This window comes from Musa acuminata, chromosome BXJ2-1 (assembly GCF_036884655.1).
Source record: "Musa acuminata AAA Group cultivar baxijiao chromosome BXJ2-1, Cavendish_Baxijiao_AAA, whole genome shotgun sequence".
NCBI lineage: Eukaryota > Viridiplantae > Streptophyta > Magnoliopsida > Zingiberales > Musaceae > Musa > Musa acuminata.
Genome location: NC_088338.1, coordinates 8,191,216 through 8,206,195, shown reverse-complemented (window position 1 = coordinate 8,206,195; position 14,980 = coordinate 8,191,216). Strand labels below are relative to the sequence as shown.

Sequence of the window (14,980 nt, the reverse complement as noted above, 5' to 3'; positions counted from 1 at the left end):
TTCCTTTGGGAGGGGACAACGTTCTGTGGTCCCTCAGGCGACTGAGTTATGCGTGGTGAGGAGCCCTCCGAGCCGCGCTATGGGGAGGGATAGAGACGAGTCATAATCTCCTTTTGTTTAGGCCTTCTAAACCATTTTACATCCCTTTGTAAGGTGGCATGCATGAACCGAGGAAGGGCAGCTGTGGTCCACATTAGCTATATAGGTTGAGATCATTAGAAATGAGCAGGATTTGGCTTTTGCATAGTTCGGCAGAGATAGAGAGAGATTGAGGATGTAATATGGCCAAGTTCAGAGGCACCAGAATGTGGAGAGCTCTTTGATGCCTGATGGGAGGTTGCAGGTGAGTGGTCATGGAGTCTTCCTCAAGAGGAAAGTGGTCGATGGACCCTGTATGACTCAAAAACCCTAATCAACTCGGTACATGAACATCCTCACGTGGGCTCCGAGATGGTGGGAAGCACAGGGCCTTCGTGCTCAAAGGTTGCTGCTCACACTTCAGGGTTGACAGTGGGCGAGATTGAGATAACGTTTCTTTAACGTTTGATCCATACTAAGCACCAATGCATGTATGTGGACACGTACATAACAAGATAATGGCGATCTCAAATCGGAAGAGCTGCGAAGAGCTTCGGGCAATGGAATTCCAGGAAATGATCCATATAACGACAGCAGATGGGCTCTGCAGCTGAGACAGCCCATAATACATAGCTCACTTCCCAACGCTATCATTACAAATTATTTTCGTTTCTTTGGGTTGGGGATTATCTTGACAAGTAGTATGACTTGAATAATCTATTAGTTAAATCAAGAGATGCCGAGGTGCACGTTCTACCAATAGTTAATTATTACTATGTTTATTAGAAGGTGTCAGCCTTTTTTTTTTCTTTAACATAGTCAATAAAGATCTCGATAGTTTATCGAAAGATATCGATATGTTATTCTTGTGTCGGATCTTGTAAGTTCAAATCATAATTTATTTCTGTTTTCTTCTTAGACAGAGATTACGTGGAGACGAAAACAAGTAATAATATATTTTATTTACAACGATCATAAAAAACTTAGGGTTGTAGATTCAAATCTTTGGATGGAGGTGTGTTTTGGGATGCCAAAGTATATGCTCCATCCACATCCAAGTTCTCGAGGGTCCCTTTCCTGCATTCAACTCCTGGTTGAGGAGGAAATGCTGCTCTGAACTAAGCATGTGCCACACATGTTGACATTTTGGCTTCTGATTAGGTGATCCTCCCTTTTAGCATTGATCCCAGTAGAGCTGTCTCAAATGTGACTAATTAGCTGGGGAACAGAACCATACCATAACATGTGCAACACGAAGGGTCTTTTACTATCCTCTCACCAGCAAGACAACAACGTGTGCACAGATCACGATACTACAGAAAGACTATACTACACTACTCTAAGTTTCTTGCAAGATCTGATTCATACGTTCATAAGAGAGTTTATGGTAGGTAGTGATAGGGATAAAAGTGGCGATGTGACACGCCTTGACAGCATCTTTCTGAGCGACACGTTGCCCGAGGCACGCCATACCCTGCAGTAGCTCGGCCTCCCACGCCACCGAAGATACAGTCCTACCCTGCAGACAACCGCGTCAGGTAACATCAAACTTCATCTATAAAAACCCCCAAAACTCTAAAGAGGGAGAGAGGAACTCACTCAGACACAAAACACTCAGAGGCTCTTCTTCTGCCTCATCCACAATCCCCTCCACATCTTTTTCTAACTTGATCGTCGGAGGGGTCGGGCCGAGCTCCCGGCCCGACCTGTGTGCAGGTGCGAGACGGTGCCGCCTCTTCCTGAAGCAACGGCGGAGCTGCCTCCCCTACCTGTTGACCATTGCCTTCTGGACCCGGACCAAGCCGCGATGGCCCCAAGGCCACGGCTGAACAGTTACTGACCGTAACAGGTAGCATTTCCTTTTCGCCATAAATCTTTTTAATGGAAGCCGAAGGCAAAGCATGGAATTGTCAAAACCTAACATGGTGAAGACTGGTATCAGTAATAAGCGATTGCACCAGTTATTATCTTATCCAAACTTCAGGACCACAACAGATGCATCACTCTGCGGCTCTTTTGTCTGTCTTATCGTAGAAGCGATGTCCAAAGTCCATTAAATCATGGGAATGCTATCAGCAGATCTCTTGCCATGATCATGTGAATCGAAGTTATTTTTTAGCATAGGATATGTGAATCTCCCCTGCACTTCAACTTCATGGGGTTTTTTACCGATGGTTGCTTCCATCGTGAAGCCAATATACATGTGTGTATGTATATATATATAGAGAGAGAGAAAGAGGGGTGGGGGGGAAGGGAAACCGAAGCGGGAGACGTGCAGAAGAAAGAAAGATGGGTTTCTTACTCTTCCTCCGCGTCTTCTTTCTTCTGCTAGTAGCAGGAGCTCCAACCGCGCAGGCCTGGGGGAAGGAGGGGCACTACATGGTCTGCAAAATAGCAGAGGTGACATGAAATCTTACATTGATTTTTACTGATCTCTTGAGTTCATAAACCACAGATCAAAGAAATCTTGTATTGTGACAGAAATATCTCACGAAGAAAGCGTCAGCAGCGGTGTTAGACCTTCTGCCGGAGTCTGCCGGAGGGGATCTGGCGGCAGTGTGCTCGTGGGCGGATGAGGTGCGGTTCCGGTACCGATGGTCGAGCCCTCTCCATTATGTCAATACTCCAGGAGTCTGCAACTTCGAGTATTCAAGTAACATTAGCAACCTTCCTACCCGCAATCCCATCTTATTTATTTCCAGAGAAGGAAAATTCTGAAAGAATTCAGATACAATAAGCTAGTTTTTATCTTATTGCTTAGCACGGTAGCTCATGTTAGACATCATTCATGCCATTAGAGCTGATCGGAGACCGAACATGGTCTCTGCTCTGCTCTGCACCGAATCAGTTCTTCTCGGTCAAAATTTAGCGGGAAGGCTAAACCTCCTGTTGACTTATCTACTCAACGATGAACATGGGAGATTAACTAAGGGTTGGAGAAGAAGACTGGACCAATTTGGGTTCCTAAATTGTCCTCGAGGCAATTGCTGTTGTTGTTGCTGACACGGGATTTGCATGATAGAGTTGCGTACAAGACATTCAAAAACACATCCATGTCAACATGCCTTTTCTCAGGGATTAGGGAACTCCCCAAGACCTTAAAGTCTGCTTCGTCGAAGCGATCTAACACCTTAGTTTGCATCTCCCTTTTTGCCTGATCGTGCCGGCACTCGTGCAGGGGATTGCCACAATTCAAAAGGTGTGCAGGACATGTGCGTGGTTGGAGCAATTAACAACTACACTACGCAGCTTTTGAGCTATGGCGATGCATCGAGTGGATGTAAGAACAGTCTGCCATACTGTTTATGTCCTCTGCAACCTAACTACAATGTTTGGTTTCTATGGATCAGATAACCTGACAGAGAGTCTCATGTTCCTCGCACATTTCGTGGGAGACGTACATCAACCACTCCATGTAGGATTCGCGGAGGATGCGGGTGGTAATACCATAATCGTCCATTGGTACCGAAGAAAAAGCAACCTTCATCATGTTGAGTAACTTCCACATCGGAGAACCCGAAGCTTTTGAACCTTATAATGGTTGCCCAGATGTTGACATGATTTTTTGGTTGTACATGGCAAGGTGTGGGACGTTAACATAATAGAGACTGCCATGCGTGACTTCTACGACAATGATCTGGATAGCATGATCGAGGCCATCGAGATGAACATCACTGTAAGTTCATGAGTTCCCAGCTTACCTTTCTCCAACAGCACTTTAAAACATGATTTTGTTTTCCAGAATGAATGGTCTGATGAAGTCAGTGGATGGAAGCGATGCAGTGCAACAACGTCGATGACTTGCGCTGACAAGTGAGACGAAATTGACATAGCATGATATCATATCGTTACATTTGGAAGCAATGATGGCATTCTTTGTATGATGTATGTATAACGGCTGCAAGCTTTTCAGGTACGCCTCCGAGAGCATAAGATTAGCTTGTGACTATGCTTATAAGGATGTCGAGCAAGATTCCACTTTAGGAGGTAAGCCAACTGGGCATTACTGCAAACAGGGTATTGGAATCGAAACTAAGCAGATATATTTTAAGGCGATTAGCTCTCGTAATCGATCGTTTGTGAGCTGCAGATGATTACTTCTTTTCTCGGCTTCCTGTGGTGGAGAAAAGAATAGCACAAGCTGGTGTGAGGTTGGCATCACTACTCAACCGTGTTTTCCGTAAAACAGAAGAGGAGGAAGTTCTACAGCTCGTGGTGCAGAGTGTAGATGAAGCCCATGCGATATGACTAGCTGCTTAGACGCCATCCATCCTCTTATAACTCAGCAGGTTTCAGATCATTACCATCGTTTGTTGATCCCACGAAGATTCAAACTTGATATCAATAATAGGAGCCAAGTATTGGATTCTCTTGAAATAATGTAGAAGATGCTAAATTAGTTGAATTCTGCATCTGTATCAACTCTTTTCTGATTAAGCGTCGGAATCATGGCATTTTTATTTTTCAGAATATTCATATGCAATATGAAGATTGGAAAGAGAGCGAGAACTAATAGTTCCACATCGGTGAGAATCGAAAGGGTTGAGTTGGGGTTCAATCTAATGTATGTCGAACGATTATATTGAGAACAATATAATCTTAACAAAGAACTGCCAACAAAGTCCTGCATTCATGAAGACCAAGTAATCTGCTCTGGGATTGTTGTATATATATGCCTTTGTGAAGAACGCCGTTGAAGATTGCAATGAACTCTTTTGGTAGAAAACAAGTTTGACGACGGCTCCTTTGTTTATGTCAGAGCCTTTGAAGTTTATTATGGAGCAGCTAATCTACTTTTCACTGGGTGGATTTGAGAGGTGGAACGTAATCTAACTAGCTTTAGGATCCACCCGAAAACCAAAAGAAGAGCAGGAAGACAGTTGGAAATTTCGCGCTCGTAGACAACAAAAGAACAGAAAACATGCGAGTGTATTGATCGTTGCTGCATATATAGCTCTGCTTAAGCAGAATCTTTCAATCGTGTAATGTTATAAGCAGATTGATGTATAGTGCAACTCCATCATGATCGAGCATGAAACTAAAGAAACAATTTAAGCGCATGATTACAGGCGATTCACAACATAATAAATTAAAAGATCTTGGCATGCAACTAAACATCAGTATCCAATGAAACAGAGCCTGATTCCTCGTTCCTCTCCTCTCCTAACGTAGCAAAGAATTAATCGAATCTTATTGGCAACACTCGGCAAGCTTAATCAGCTGCCTGAGCTGGACGAATCAACCAACAAAAAGCAGAAAAAGAAAAGATATGTCGATCGAGAAGAATTATTGGCCATCTATCATGTGTTCGGCGCTCCTTATTGGCATACCCAAGGTGTTAGTACTCGTGGTACGTCTTCATCGCATCCGTGTAGGGAGGCGAGATGGCGCTGCCCATATTGTGGATGGAAGGCGAGAGCATGGACGAATCCGGATATCTGTAGAATGGCATCGATGAGCAGATGAAATCCTCAGAGGTAGGAGTGAACATTGGGATCTCTGAGAAAAAGGGATTCGGTGGCGGCAACGGTTCGAAGGCGATCGGAGAAATCGCACCGACGGAAGTCAATGATGAGCAGGTGACATGCACATCGCCCCCCAAGCTGCTATTCTCGGAGGAGGAGGATGAGTCGTCGGAAGCGGAGACAGCAGCCCGGTTGCTGTCCTTGTGCAGACGCGAAGCGTTGGCCGCGGGGGGTGCAGGTGGGAGGGAGGACGAGATGTCGTCGTTGGTGGAACGGGAGAGGCCGGTGAGTTTCTGGACGAGCGCCATGAAGTCGTGGGCCTGCGTGTGGATGACCTTGGGCGAGTGGGTGTAGATGATGACGGGGCGGTGGCGCTGCTGCTGCTGAGAGGAGGCGTTGGTGGTGGTGGAGGAAGATGAGGAGGAGGAGGAAGCCTTGTGGATGAGGTGAGAATCCTTGTGGATCTTCAGAGGGGCGGGGCGGGAGCCATGGATCTCTCTGGACGAGGGACTCATGCTGAATTGTAGGAAGAGGAAGAGGAGGGAGGGGTGGATGATTGAAGGACGGACGGACTAAGGAAGAGATGTCGATCTTTGTTCTCGTTCTGGAGAGGCTTGGCTTGCTTTGTTGGTGTTCGGTGGGGAGGCAAACGTATATATGTGCTTATATATATATAGGAAAGGAGGGAGGGTGGCGCCAGCCATGTTGACCGCAGACAAAAGGAAAGGAGGAGAAATTATTAATGGTGGGGTGGGAGAGGAATGCAGGGAAAACAGGGGAGGAAGTTGGGGTGAAGGGTACATGTTGAGTTGAGAGGGGATGGCGGAGAGAGAAGGGTGGTGGGTTATGGATTTGGAGCCTTGTTATTAGGGGAGGGAGTTCGGATCACGTACAACATCTTTGCATTTGCATGTGGGCAGTAGTCGATGTGTTCGTTGTGTGTGTTTGAGGGAAGGAGAAAGAGCGATTGATGGGCAGGTTGGTTGATGACATCAGATATTGGATCCAGATATATCGGATTCGGGTTGCACGTGCATGCACCCAATATAAATCCAACACACGTGCACAGATGCAGCTTCTTCCTTCCCGGAACCATTGTATATGTTTTGAACGTCGCCGGAAGACCAGTGCAAGGTTTCCCAGTTGAACTTAACATTAGTCAATAAACGTTCTCCGCAATATAATAACACTTGACATTAATTAACACCGGGCGTTGGTAGGAGAGATGGATGTTGAATGGATCAAACGCCGCATTAGTCCGACCACCGTGATCCAATTGCTGCTGCATGTCATTACTATATATCTCAATTAATTGATGTATATTAGTCGTGCTCTTTCTTGGTACTTTCGAAAGCGATGGACTTATAATAATCGTCACACACTACAGTCCAATTAACGAACACTCATGCCATGGCATTGTTAATTTGTCGCAGGTCACTTTGGACTGTCGCGTCGGTCTGACTTCCAAACGGGAGTTCTAATAGCCCTTTTTATCTTATAGGGTGGTTTGAGTTATATTGATCATTACGGTGGGAAACGAAGAGGTTCAAAAAGCTAATCAAACATGTCAAGCCATGGCCGTGGTAACAATTACAGGCGCCGTCAATGGTGGAAGTCAACGGGATCGTCATGTATGACACGTTGCTTCATCTCGTTCGTCCCGTGGTGATTGATGCATGATGGAGAACGTAATTTAAAGTTTGATCCTTTATCTGTATTCAATACGGACCACACGATTTCGTTTACCTCTTCTGCTCGGGGTAAAATGTTGACTCCGCCTTAGTCAATGGTCTATCTTCTCGACTACGTGTACGTGCACTTCTCTTTTCTTGTTTTCCCCCAAGTGCGTGAGCGCATCGCATGCCAAACGTCCTTTGCATGTTGGCATAGCGATGAGATGACTTCGTATCACTCCAACATTCGACGTGGCATTTAATTTGAACCTCGCTCGAGGACAAATTAATTACTCTCGTGTCCGTAAGGTTGCATGTAGGACTTTTGCACAGACAGAACCCGGTCCATTTTTCTCAATTGGATCCGGTCCTAAAAGTGTTGGCCTAATTTTGGTTAAGCCCAATTGGCACGGCACGTATATAATATGGTCTTAGCTGCTTACAATAATATTTGTGGAATCTGCAGAGCCGCACCAAAAGATTTCGTACATCCAGTGGAGCTTCTGTTGCTAGATCTTGCCTGGCCATGGTGGCCCCCATGTGCAGCCTCCCCCATCAGCCTTCCACAGGTCATGATATCCACATGGATGGCGACTTGAGAGCCCCTGCAGTCCAAAAGGACTAAAGCTCCCTACCATTACAGCCACTATCTCAGCCTTTTCTCTGACTCTTATCTCACATCTACAAACTCTCCGCACCAAAATTTCTATGGAGGTGTTGACTCTGCCACCCTCTCGTATCAACCACATTGCTTGATGTCGGATGGATGGACTATCGATAGATATCCACATCAAGTCATACATGATTAAGATCGAATGAGATAGAACCACAATCGACCCACTGATTCTTGGAGTCTTGGTTCTGATTCAGTGTTTGGACGAAGATTTATATGTGGGCTGTGGGAAGACGACGTCGATCCATATAACTCAGACCGGCAGCCGTAATCGACACACACTTACAGACAAGACAGCTGGTGATACTGCCGTACCCCATACAGCACTGGACGGTAACCTACTCTACGTTGTCGTTTACCTCGTGAGCTGAGCTCACCTAAAAGATGAAGCATCTTTGGATCAAGAAGGAAGAAGATGACGATTAATAGTACGTGATTAGGTTCATCGGAGACCGAAGGAAAAGAGACTCCGGTTTGGAGGAGAGGGAAGAAAAGATGTGGCAGCATAAGGGAATCTGTGCTTTGTCTGGGGACATTCGTCCTCTCCATACATAAGTGGTTATTGCAACTGTGTATCTATCTATCACCACTTGATATGGAAATACTGAGTGGTGTCAGATGACCTTTCTGTGATCTCGAATTAATTCATCGAACAGGACAAACGACATGCAGCTTTCACTGGATTGGCCAATCATACCTCCCTTCCTCTCTATCGGCCAACGGGTAACTCCACGATCCTTCTTTTTGACAGCAAAGCTTCTGCTGCTGAAACGCCATCGCCGCTTACCAACCCTAATGAGACAGTGAGGTGAAGATTGGCTATGGGTGGAAAACGACAGGTGCTATCAGAACAGCTCATCAGCAAACACAGACACAAACGAAGGCAGGCATTGTAGATATGAAGTCGGTGCAGTACATGACCTTCTGTTTCCAGGTCGCACCACATAGTTATTAAATTGGATTAATGTGGAGGTTTGTTTGTACTGCAAGCGTGGTGTCAAAAAGAAGGGAAATCAAACGACGTTGGGACGACACAGCATGACACAGAGCCGGGATTGTTACCGAGGTGCAGGTGCAGCTGCAGGTGCTCGACGAGCGTCTGGCAATGCGAGACAAAGTGAAGACGCAGAAGGGAAGATGTCAAATCACGTGAGGTATGGTCACAGTAAAAGCCCCCTTCCGTGACATTAATATCCCAGCCGAAAGCATCATCCAAGTCCACCACTGTCAGCGATGCATGTGGCAGCAGCAACATTGTCCATCACATAATGTCGCGTTACGCAGGAGCCACTTCTCTCTATATCGTCTTGCTTCTCTGTTCACTATTACCGTAAGGTTGCCGCGAATTAAAAGAGAATATGGTATCTTATTCCTGCATGCACGCTGACTTGCAACCAAGATGCCTCTGGTTTTATCAGTAATTCAATGAAGCAATGAAGGTTGTTCCCATGGATTTACCAGACGAAGTCTGACTAGCTACATCTTACGTATATAGAGGTCAATCTCTCCGTATATATGTGATGCGTGCAAGCATAACCAATGTCTGTGATAGATTTTGTAGAACACTGAACCTCTGTAGCTTGGGGATCATATTAACTAGGAGGAAGAACGCAAGCGAACTTTTGTGTTCCTCGGTTAGTAGCGAGCATTTCCATCGCACACCTGTTGAGTGATTTCTGATGTTTTACTCCATCGATTACCAAAGTTCAACTGGGAAGCTTTCCTCGTTTCAACCACTGATGCAACATGACTAGTGCTAATTTGCATCGACATATATAGCTTTATTAACAACTAGTATTTCTGTAACGAAGACCGTATGAATGGTTTCATCTATCATTGTCTTTTTTTTTTCTTCATTAAAGAAACAAATGTTACGGAAAATCCGTCAAAACTACTCCACCTCATGTTTTTTTTATCTGAACTAAAAGTTAATTTGATCATACCAATAGATGATTAAGAATAAAAATGAAAATAAGATAAAGGATTCTAATTCTCAGATTAAGGGGAGGTATAGGATGAGTATCCAATATGATATATAGCCGTCACCTATATCAGAGACTGTAGATTCTTAACCGAATAACAAGCGTCACTTTTTGGAAGAGGTGGCATTTGTCCAGAAATGGAAACAAAGGTAGGTGTTTGTTCATGCAGGGTGCTCACCTGATCGATCAGTCACTGATGAGGACAAAGATATGTGTGAAGCAGCTGTGAGAGGTGAGTAGAGTAGGGTTTTGAGTGGGGAGAAGCAGCAGCAAAGGCTACGTCCCTCTAGAGACATCGTTGTCTCATCCAAGAGACAAGTGAAAAATGACATGATCCCACATAGCCAACACTCCATATTCTTCTAATAGTCACAGAAACCAAAGGAAGAGAGAGAAGAAAGAGAAAGCGACGGCTGTGCAGCGATGAAACTGATAGAGAACTTTCGAGTGTCTCTCGATGTCCTCGTTTTAAGACCACTGCTTTGCCTAGCTATAGTGAGTGCCTGCGGTGTCGAAGTAGAGAGTTAAACTTGCTTTTGCATCGCCATAACTTTCACCATCTCCTTTTTACCTTCTGTTGCTGGATTTCTTTGTTCGGTTGTTTCGTCCTTGGGCTTCACTTACATGTACGCCTCTTCCTTCCTTCCTTCTTTGAGGAGCATAGTTGACGACTTCGCTGCATTCCTTAATTCTGTTTTCTGGTTGCAGGAGAACAGAGGTGAACTCCTTGGACCTCAACAACTTCCCGGAGGAACATGGGAAGGAAGCGTTTGACGGAAGCTCCCCTTCCACGGCCATCGACAGTAGGTTTTTAGAGGAAGAAGCATTACTTAAAACTGAAATGCATATGAAATATTAATTTCGCAGGGATTAAGAAGAAGAAGAATGGAGGAAAAGATGAGTCTTATAAGGTATACGAGTGCCGGTTTTGCTCGCTCAAGTTCTGCAAATCTCAAGCATTGGGTGGCCATATGAACCGGCATCGACAAGGCATGAAGTTGCGCTATAAGCTTATTACGCTAATCGATCGAATTCCCTTCACTGAATATGATGCGTAGCCTGTCATGTTTAGTTTATCGTCATCTTCATTTGGCTAATGCCGCATATCGTACTTCTATTCTTGATTTTAAGTAGAGAGGGAAGTCGAAACGCTGAATCGTGCTCGCCAACTCGTGTTCAGCAATGAAGGTCCGGTCGCCGCCGCTGCCGCCGTTCACATGGGGTATGAAATGAGATCACCATTAGGCGAATTATCTACCTATTCATTCTTATTGTGAATGAATCTAAATTGCTGCATTGATCCTGTTGTCGTTTTCCTCTGGGCAACAGCTTGAGCGATGCTAGTTATGGAGTCTCGCAGACTATACCTCTGGGAGATTTCCAGCACGGAGGCGACAGTATCTGCGAGCAATTTCTACCAGTTTTCCACATTCCACCAACACAATCGCCACAACCACCGCCGTTTTGTTCATGCATTGGCCCTTCCATCTCGTCACACTCAGACCCCTACATCCGAGACTACGATAATGGGCGTGTCCCAACAGCGAGGTGGCGCCACCAGCATTATGTCTCAGCGACTGCCAACTTCACGTGCTTCGGAGTTCCTCTGGCGAACACATCGCAAATGGATGGAGTGGTAGCACAAGTTGTCAGGGACAACATGAGGGGCCACTGGTAACTACGAAAGATGCAAGGAAGCGGAGCTAGCTGCAGCCATGGACATGGCTAGTCGGTGGTTTCCTTTTCTCCATGGACTGATCCAGCTATGGATTCCGATGTTAAATTGGTCGTTCCCAGCTTTCATGAGTTCCTTTACGATCGCCATTGTCATGGAAAGGGGAGACATGAGGTGAAATCGGTGTCGGAATTCACATATTTTGTGCCTATTGTTAACATCTTTTCGGACTGCCGTGCTTTGTCTCCGAGTAGCTTTGGTAAATGGATGGATGTAAAACGACGATGGATATATGTATATATATATATATTCTTATTAAGAGCCTCTCACACCCAACAACAACAACAACAACAATAATAATAACCTCTCACACAGACACAGTCACTCTAAATGGCAACACCTTTGCAGAGCCAGATCTTGGTTGAAGGCTGTTAATATATATACAACATATGCAAAGGCCTCGAGATCGAATGCAGGAGTGAAGGGTTTCAACCCATATGTTTTTAGATATTTATAGAGATTTTGCAATGACTTTTTATTATTTACAACTTTATTTTTAAAATATTTTGATGTTTCTAAAATACCCCTATGTGAATATGGGTAATGAACATACACTAGTGATAACCACGAGGAACGAATGGCCTCACGAGGGCCATTAGTAGAAGCGACAACTAGTGGGCCAGTTGTTTAGGTGGTCACCAGAGCTTAATTGCCTCGAGACCCCTTAACATTGGAGGCTTCTTTGAAAGGGGCTGTGAAGGAGACCAAGGAAAAGAGTAAGCATTAATACGATGGAGGTTCACGAAGGAAAAGGCAAGGGAGCTGTAGATGCAAACAATGGAGGTGGCATCAATAGTAAGCGAAGAGGCATTGAATCGTCAAGGGGGCGACAAGTGATGTTGGCAGCCAACTAAGAGGTGGCAAGTTGTGTTGCCTCTTTCTACACCAATTGAAGAAATGAAAAGAAAAGAAGAAGATTATATTGAAGAAGCTTTATTAAAGAAATATTATTGAAGAAGCTTTACTTGAATGCATCAATATGTCCCTATCCTATTTATACAGATTAGGATGGAGGATTTCCCTTAACAGAATAAAGGATTTCCTCATATAGTTCGAAAAATCTTATCTGCTATTATGCCCCCGTAAGATGGTGCTTCTGTCGAGGATACCAATCTTGAATTGATACAAAGTAAACAGTTTACGAGCCAGAGACTTCATGAGTAAGGGAAAAGCAAATCGTTGTTGCTGTTGTTGCTATTGCTGCGACTGCGACGACGACGATGACGACTGCAGCAGAGGAGAAGCTATAGTAGAGGAGGAAGCTGCAACGATGTCTGTAGTAGAGGAGAAAGCTGCTCTGCTCTACGAAGGCAAGGGAATGGCTGTGGAGCCTCGCTCGTCTCACTTGCTCTGATACCATGATAGAAATGAAATAGGAAGAAGAAGAAGATTATATTGAAGAAGCTTTAGCTTGAATACATTAACATGTCGGGGATGATAGTAAGTAGAGAAGAAGAAAAAAGATAAGATGGATAATAGTTGAATTATAAATAGTAAAATAATATTTTATTATTTTTAATTGATTGTTAATAGCATGGGAGTTGTTAGTAAAAATGTTTGTGAATAGTCATATTCTTCTTTTTTCTATTTATTTATGTCGAGTATTTTTTATATTTTTAAAAGATAAGATTACCCTTGTCATCGCTTTACTGCCTTTACCCCACCATCCTCTCACTCGCGCTCTTCTATTGCCATCGAGGCACCGATAAAGCTTTGATAGGGCTTCCCCTCTCTCCTCCCCTGTATATTTCAATGTGCTTCTTTCTCAAGATACTCTGCTTTCTAAATTAAGTGACGATGAGGGATAAAAGTGACGAGGTGAAAACGACGGACGAGGGGCGAAGGCGAGGGCACATTTTGCTAAACTCGATCTCTCTGGAACTGCTATGCTCTGATCTCTCCCGAGCTACTCTCTCTCTTGATCGAGGGTGAGGGCAATGGATGAGGGGTGGATGCGACGAAGTGAATATCATGAGTAATCTCATTTTTTTATAAATAAATAGTACTTTGTAGGAGCAAACCAAAAAGAGGATATTCCATTAAAAAAATGGGTGAAAACTTGAGATTAATTTATGGTTCTTATTTTGTATCTTTTTTTAACAATAAAAATAAATAATTAATAAAGATTAAGAAACAACCCAATACCATCGGTTTATGTATCTAAAGAACGCGTCTCCTCAACCAAGATAATAGACATTCGAAATATTGTAGAGTGTTACTTATATATTCCTTTTAAAATTTATTTTCTTCCATAAATATCACATTAAACCGCGTAAAAGACTTTCTTTCACGAACTTAAACTTAGGTCATATTCTGTTTATTTATTTATTATTATTATTATTTACAATCATAAAAAATAAAAAGTTCCTCAATGTTCGCAATATATGTACTCAGATTTCAACGGATGGAAATCGTTGGCTCTCCGTCTCAACAGGCTCGAGTCAATCATGCTTATCGTCCGATCACCATCGCCTCGCTGCTGAGGGAGTCAAAACTCGTTGGCTCTCCGCCTCAACAGCCACGCAGAATAGTGACGTTGTAGCCCGTAGATTGGACGCTTCTCTTATGCATGAAATGCTCATTTTTATCGTACTGGATTGGAAAATCCTACACGGCGCAAAAGAGAATATGCTTCTCTTATGCATGAAATGCTCATTTTTCTCATACTGGATTGGAAAATCCTACACGGCGCAAAAGAGAAAATAATAGAGATTCATGAGACATTTTGTCTTCCAATTGGAGAGGAACACAGTGGATCGCTTACTGCAAGTGATTTTTATGGCCATTTTTATGAACACAGTGGATTCCTATTGTGGCCGGTCGTATTGCCAAGGCTTCAACACTGGTTTATGGCCGATCAAAAACGCTTGATCTCGGACGACAACGTCCGTCACTCGTTTGTCACGTCCATTTCCGTGCACCCTGTAGGTTTTTCGCCTTAGCGTCAAGAAGCTGGCGACTCCAAGATAGGAGATGCATGCATTCTACTTTGCTTTCCCCGCGAGACGCGTGCAAGTACGACCATGTTAGAGAAGTTCATGTTTGGTTCTCCGACCGTGTGGGTCTTTATATGCTGCCATGATCTCCTCCAGTTACACACAGTGTGGAGAATGATAAATATGCTGTTCGTGGGGGCATTCAATTAATTTTCAAGAACACGATAACGTCGCTTGTATATTATATAAGTCCAATTGCCGCAGCCATCATTTAACTCACCATTTAAGACCTAAATAGTTGGTTTTATATTTTTATTAATTTGTGGAGTAGGGAAAGAAGGGCTCATAAGTTGGTCGGATCATCCTTACCCTCAAATGTGCTTTTTTGAGCTCACGAGTTTCGAAATGATAAAATCGTATTAGTACACCCATTACTCA

At 44.0% G+C, this 14,980-nt stretch overlaps 3 protein-coding genes across 3 annotated transcripts; 2 read left to right on the top strand and 1 right to left on the bottom strand.

Annotated features, from left to right (window-relative positions):
• Window positions 1-2,320: 2,320 nt before the first annotated feature.
• Window positions 2,321-4,540, top strand: LOC135598064 (endonuclease 2-like). The gene is made up of 8 exons (XM_065091586.1): window positions 2,321-2,478; window positions 2,560-2,731; window positions 3,257-3,358; window positions 3,429-3,568; window positions 3,662-3,754; window positions 3,821-3,891; window positions 3,992-4,065; window positions 4,169-4,540. The coding sequence occupies exons 1-8, from the start codon at window positions 2,368-2,370 to the stop codon at window positions 4,324-4,326; spliced, it is 921 nt and encodes a 306-aa protein (XP_064947658.1). The 5' UTR covers window positions 2,321-2,367; the 3' UTR covers window positions 4,327-4,540.
• Window positions 4,541-5,125: 585 nt separating this feature from the next.
• On the bottom strand, window positions 5,126-6,244 carry LOC135598062 (VQ motif-containing protein 20-like). The gene has a single exon (XM_065091585.1). The coding sequence runs from the start codon at window positions 6,056-6,058 to the stop codon at window positions 5,417-5,419; it is 642 nt and encodes a 213-aa protein (XP_064947657.1). The 5' UTR covers window positions 6,059-6,244; the 3' UTR covers window positions 5,126-5,416.
• A 2,683-nt stretch (window positions 6,245-8,927) lies between these two features.
• Window positions 8,928-11,549, top strand: LOC103995139 (zinc finger protein STAMENLESS 1-like). Its single transcript, XM_065091461.1, has 5 exons — window positions 8,928-9,043; window positions 10,580-10,674; window positions 10,739-10,861; window positions 11,006-11,093; window positions 11,201-11,549. The coding sequence occupies exons 1-5, from the start codon at window positions 8,928-8,930 to the stop codon at window positions 11,547-11,549; spliced, it is 771 nt and encodes a 256-aa protein (XP_064947533.1).
• The last annotated feature ends 3,431 nt before the right edge of the window (window positions 11,550-14,980 follow it).

What these genes read in the sequence shown, in the direction of transcription:
- LOC135598062 (XM_065091585.1), bottom strand. Translation starts at nt 6,058, where the DNA reads ATGAGTCCCTCGTCCAGAGAGATCCATGGCTCCCGCCCCGCCCCTCTG.
- LOC103995139 (XM_065091461.1), top strand. Translation starts at nt 8,928, where the DNA reads ATGACACAGAGCCGGGATTGTTACCGAGGTGCAGGTGCAGCTGCAGGT. An exon ending in CCCTTCCACGGCCATCGACA is followed by an intron (nt 10,675 to 10,738) that starts GTAGGTTTTTAG and finishes TTAATTTCGCAG; the next exon opens with GGATTAAGAAGAAGAAGAAT. An exon ending in GCTGCCGCCGTTCACATGGG is followed by an intron (nt 11,094 to 11,200) that starts GTATGAAATGAG and finishes TCTGGGCAACAG; the next exon opens with CTTGAGCGATGCTAGTTATG.
- LOC135598064 (XM_065091586.1), top strand. Translation starts at nt 2,368, where the DNA reads ATGGGTTTCTTACTCTTCCTCCGCGTCTTCTTTCTTCTGCTAGTAGCA. An exon ending in TGGTCTGCAAAATAGCAGAG is followed by an intron (nt 2,479 to 2,559) that starts GTGACATGAAAT and finishes GTATTGTGACAG; the next exon opens with AAATATCTCACGAAGAAAGC. An exon ending in GCAAGATTCCACTTTAGGAG is followed by an intron (nt 4,066 to 4,168) that starts GTAAGCCAACTG and finishes TGTGAGCTGCAG; the next exon opens with ATGATTACTTCTTTTCTCGG.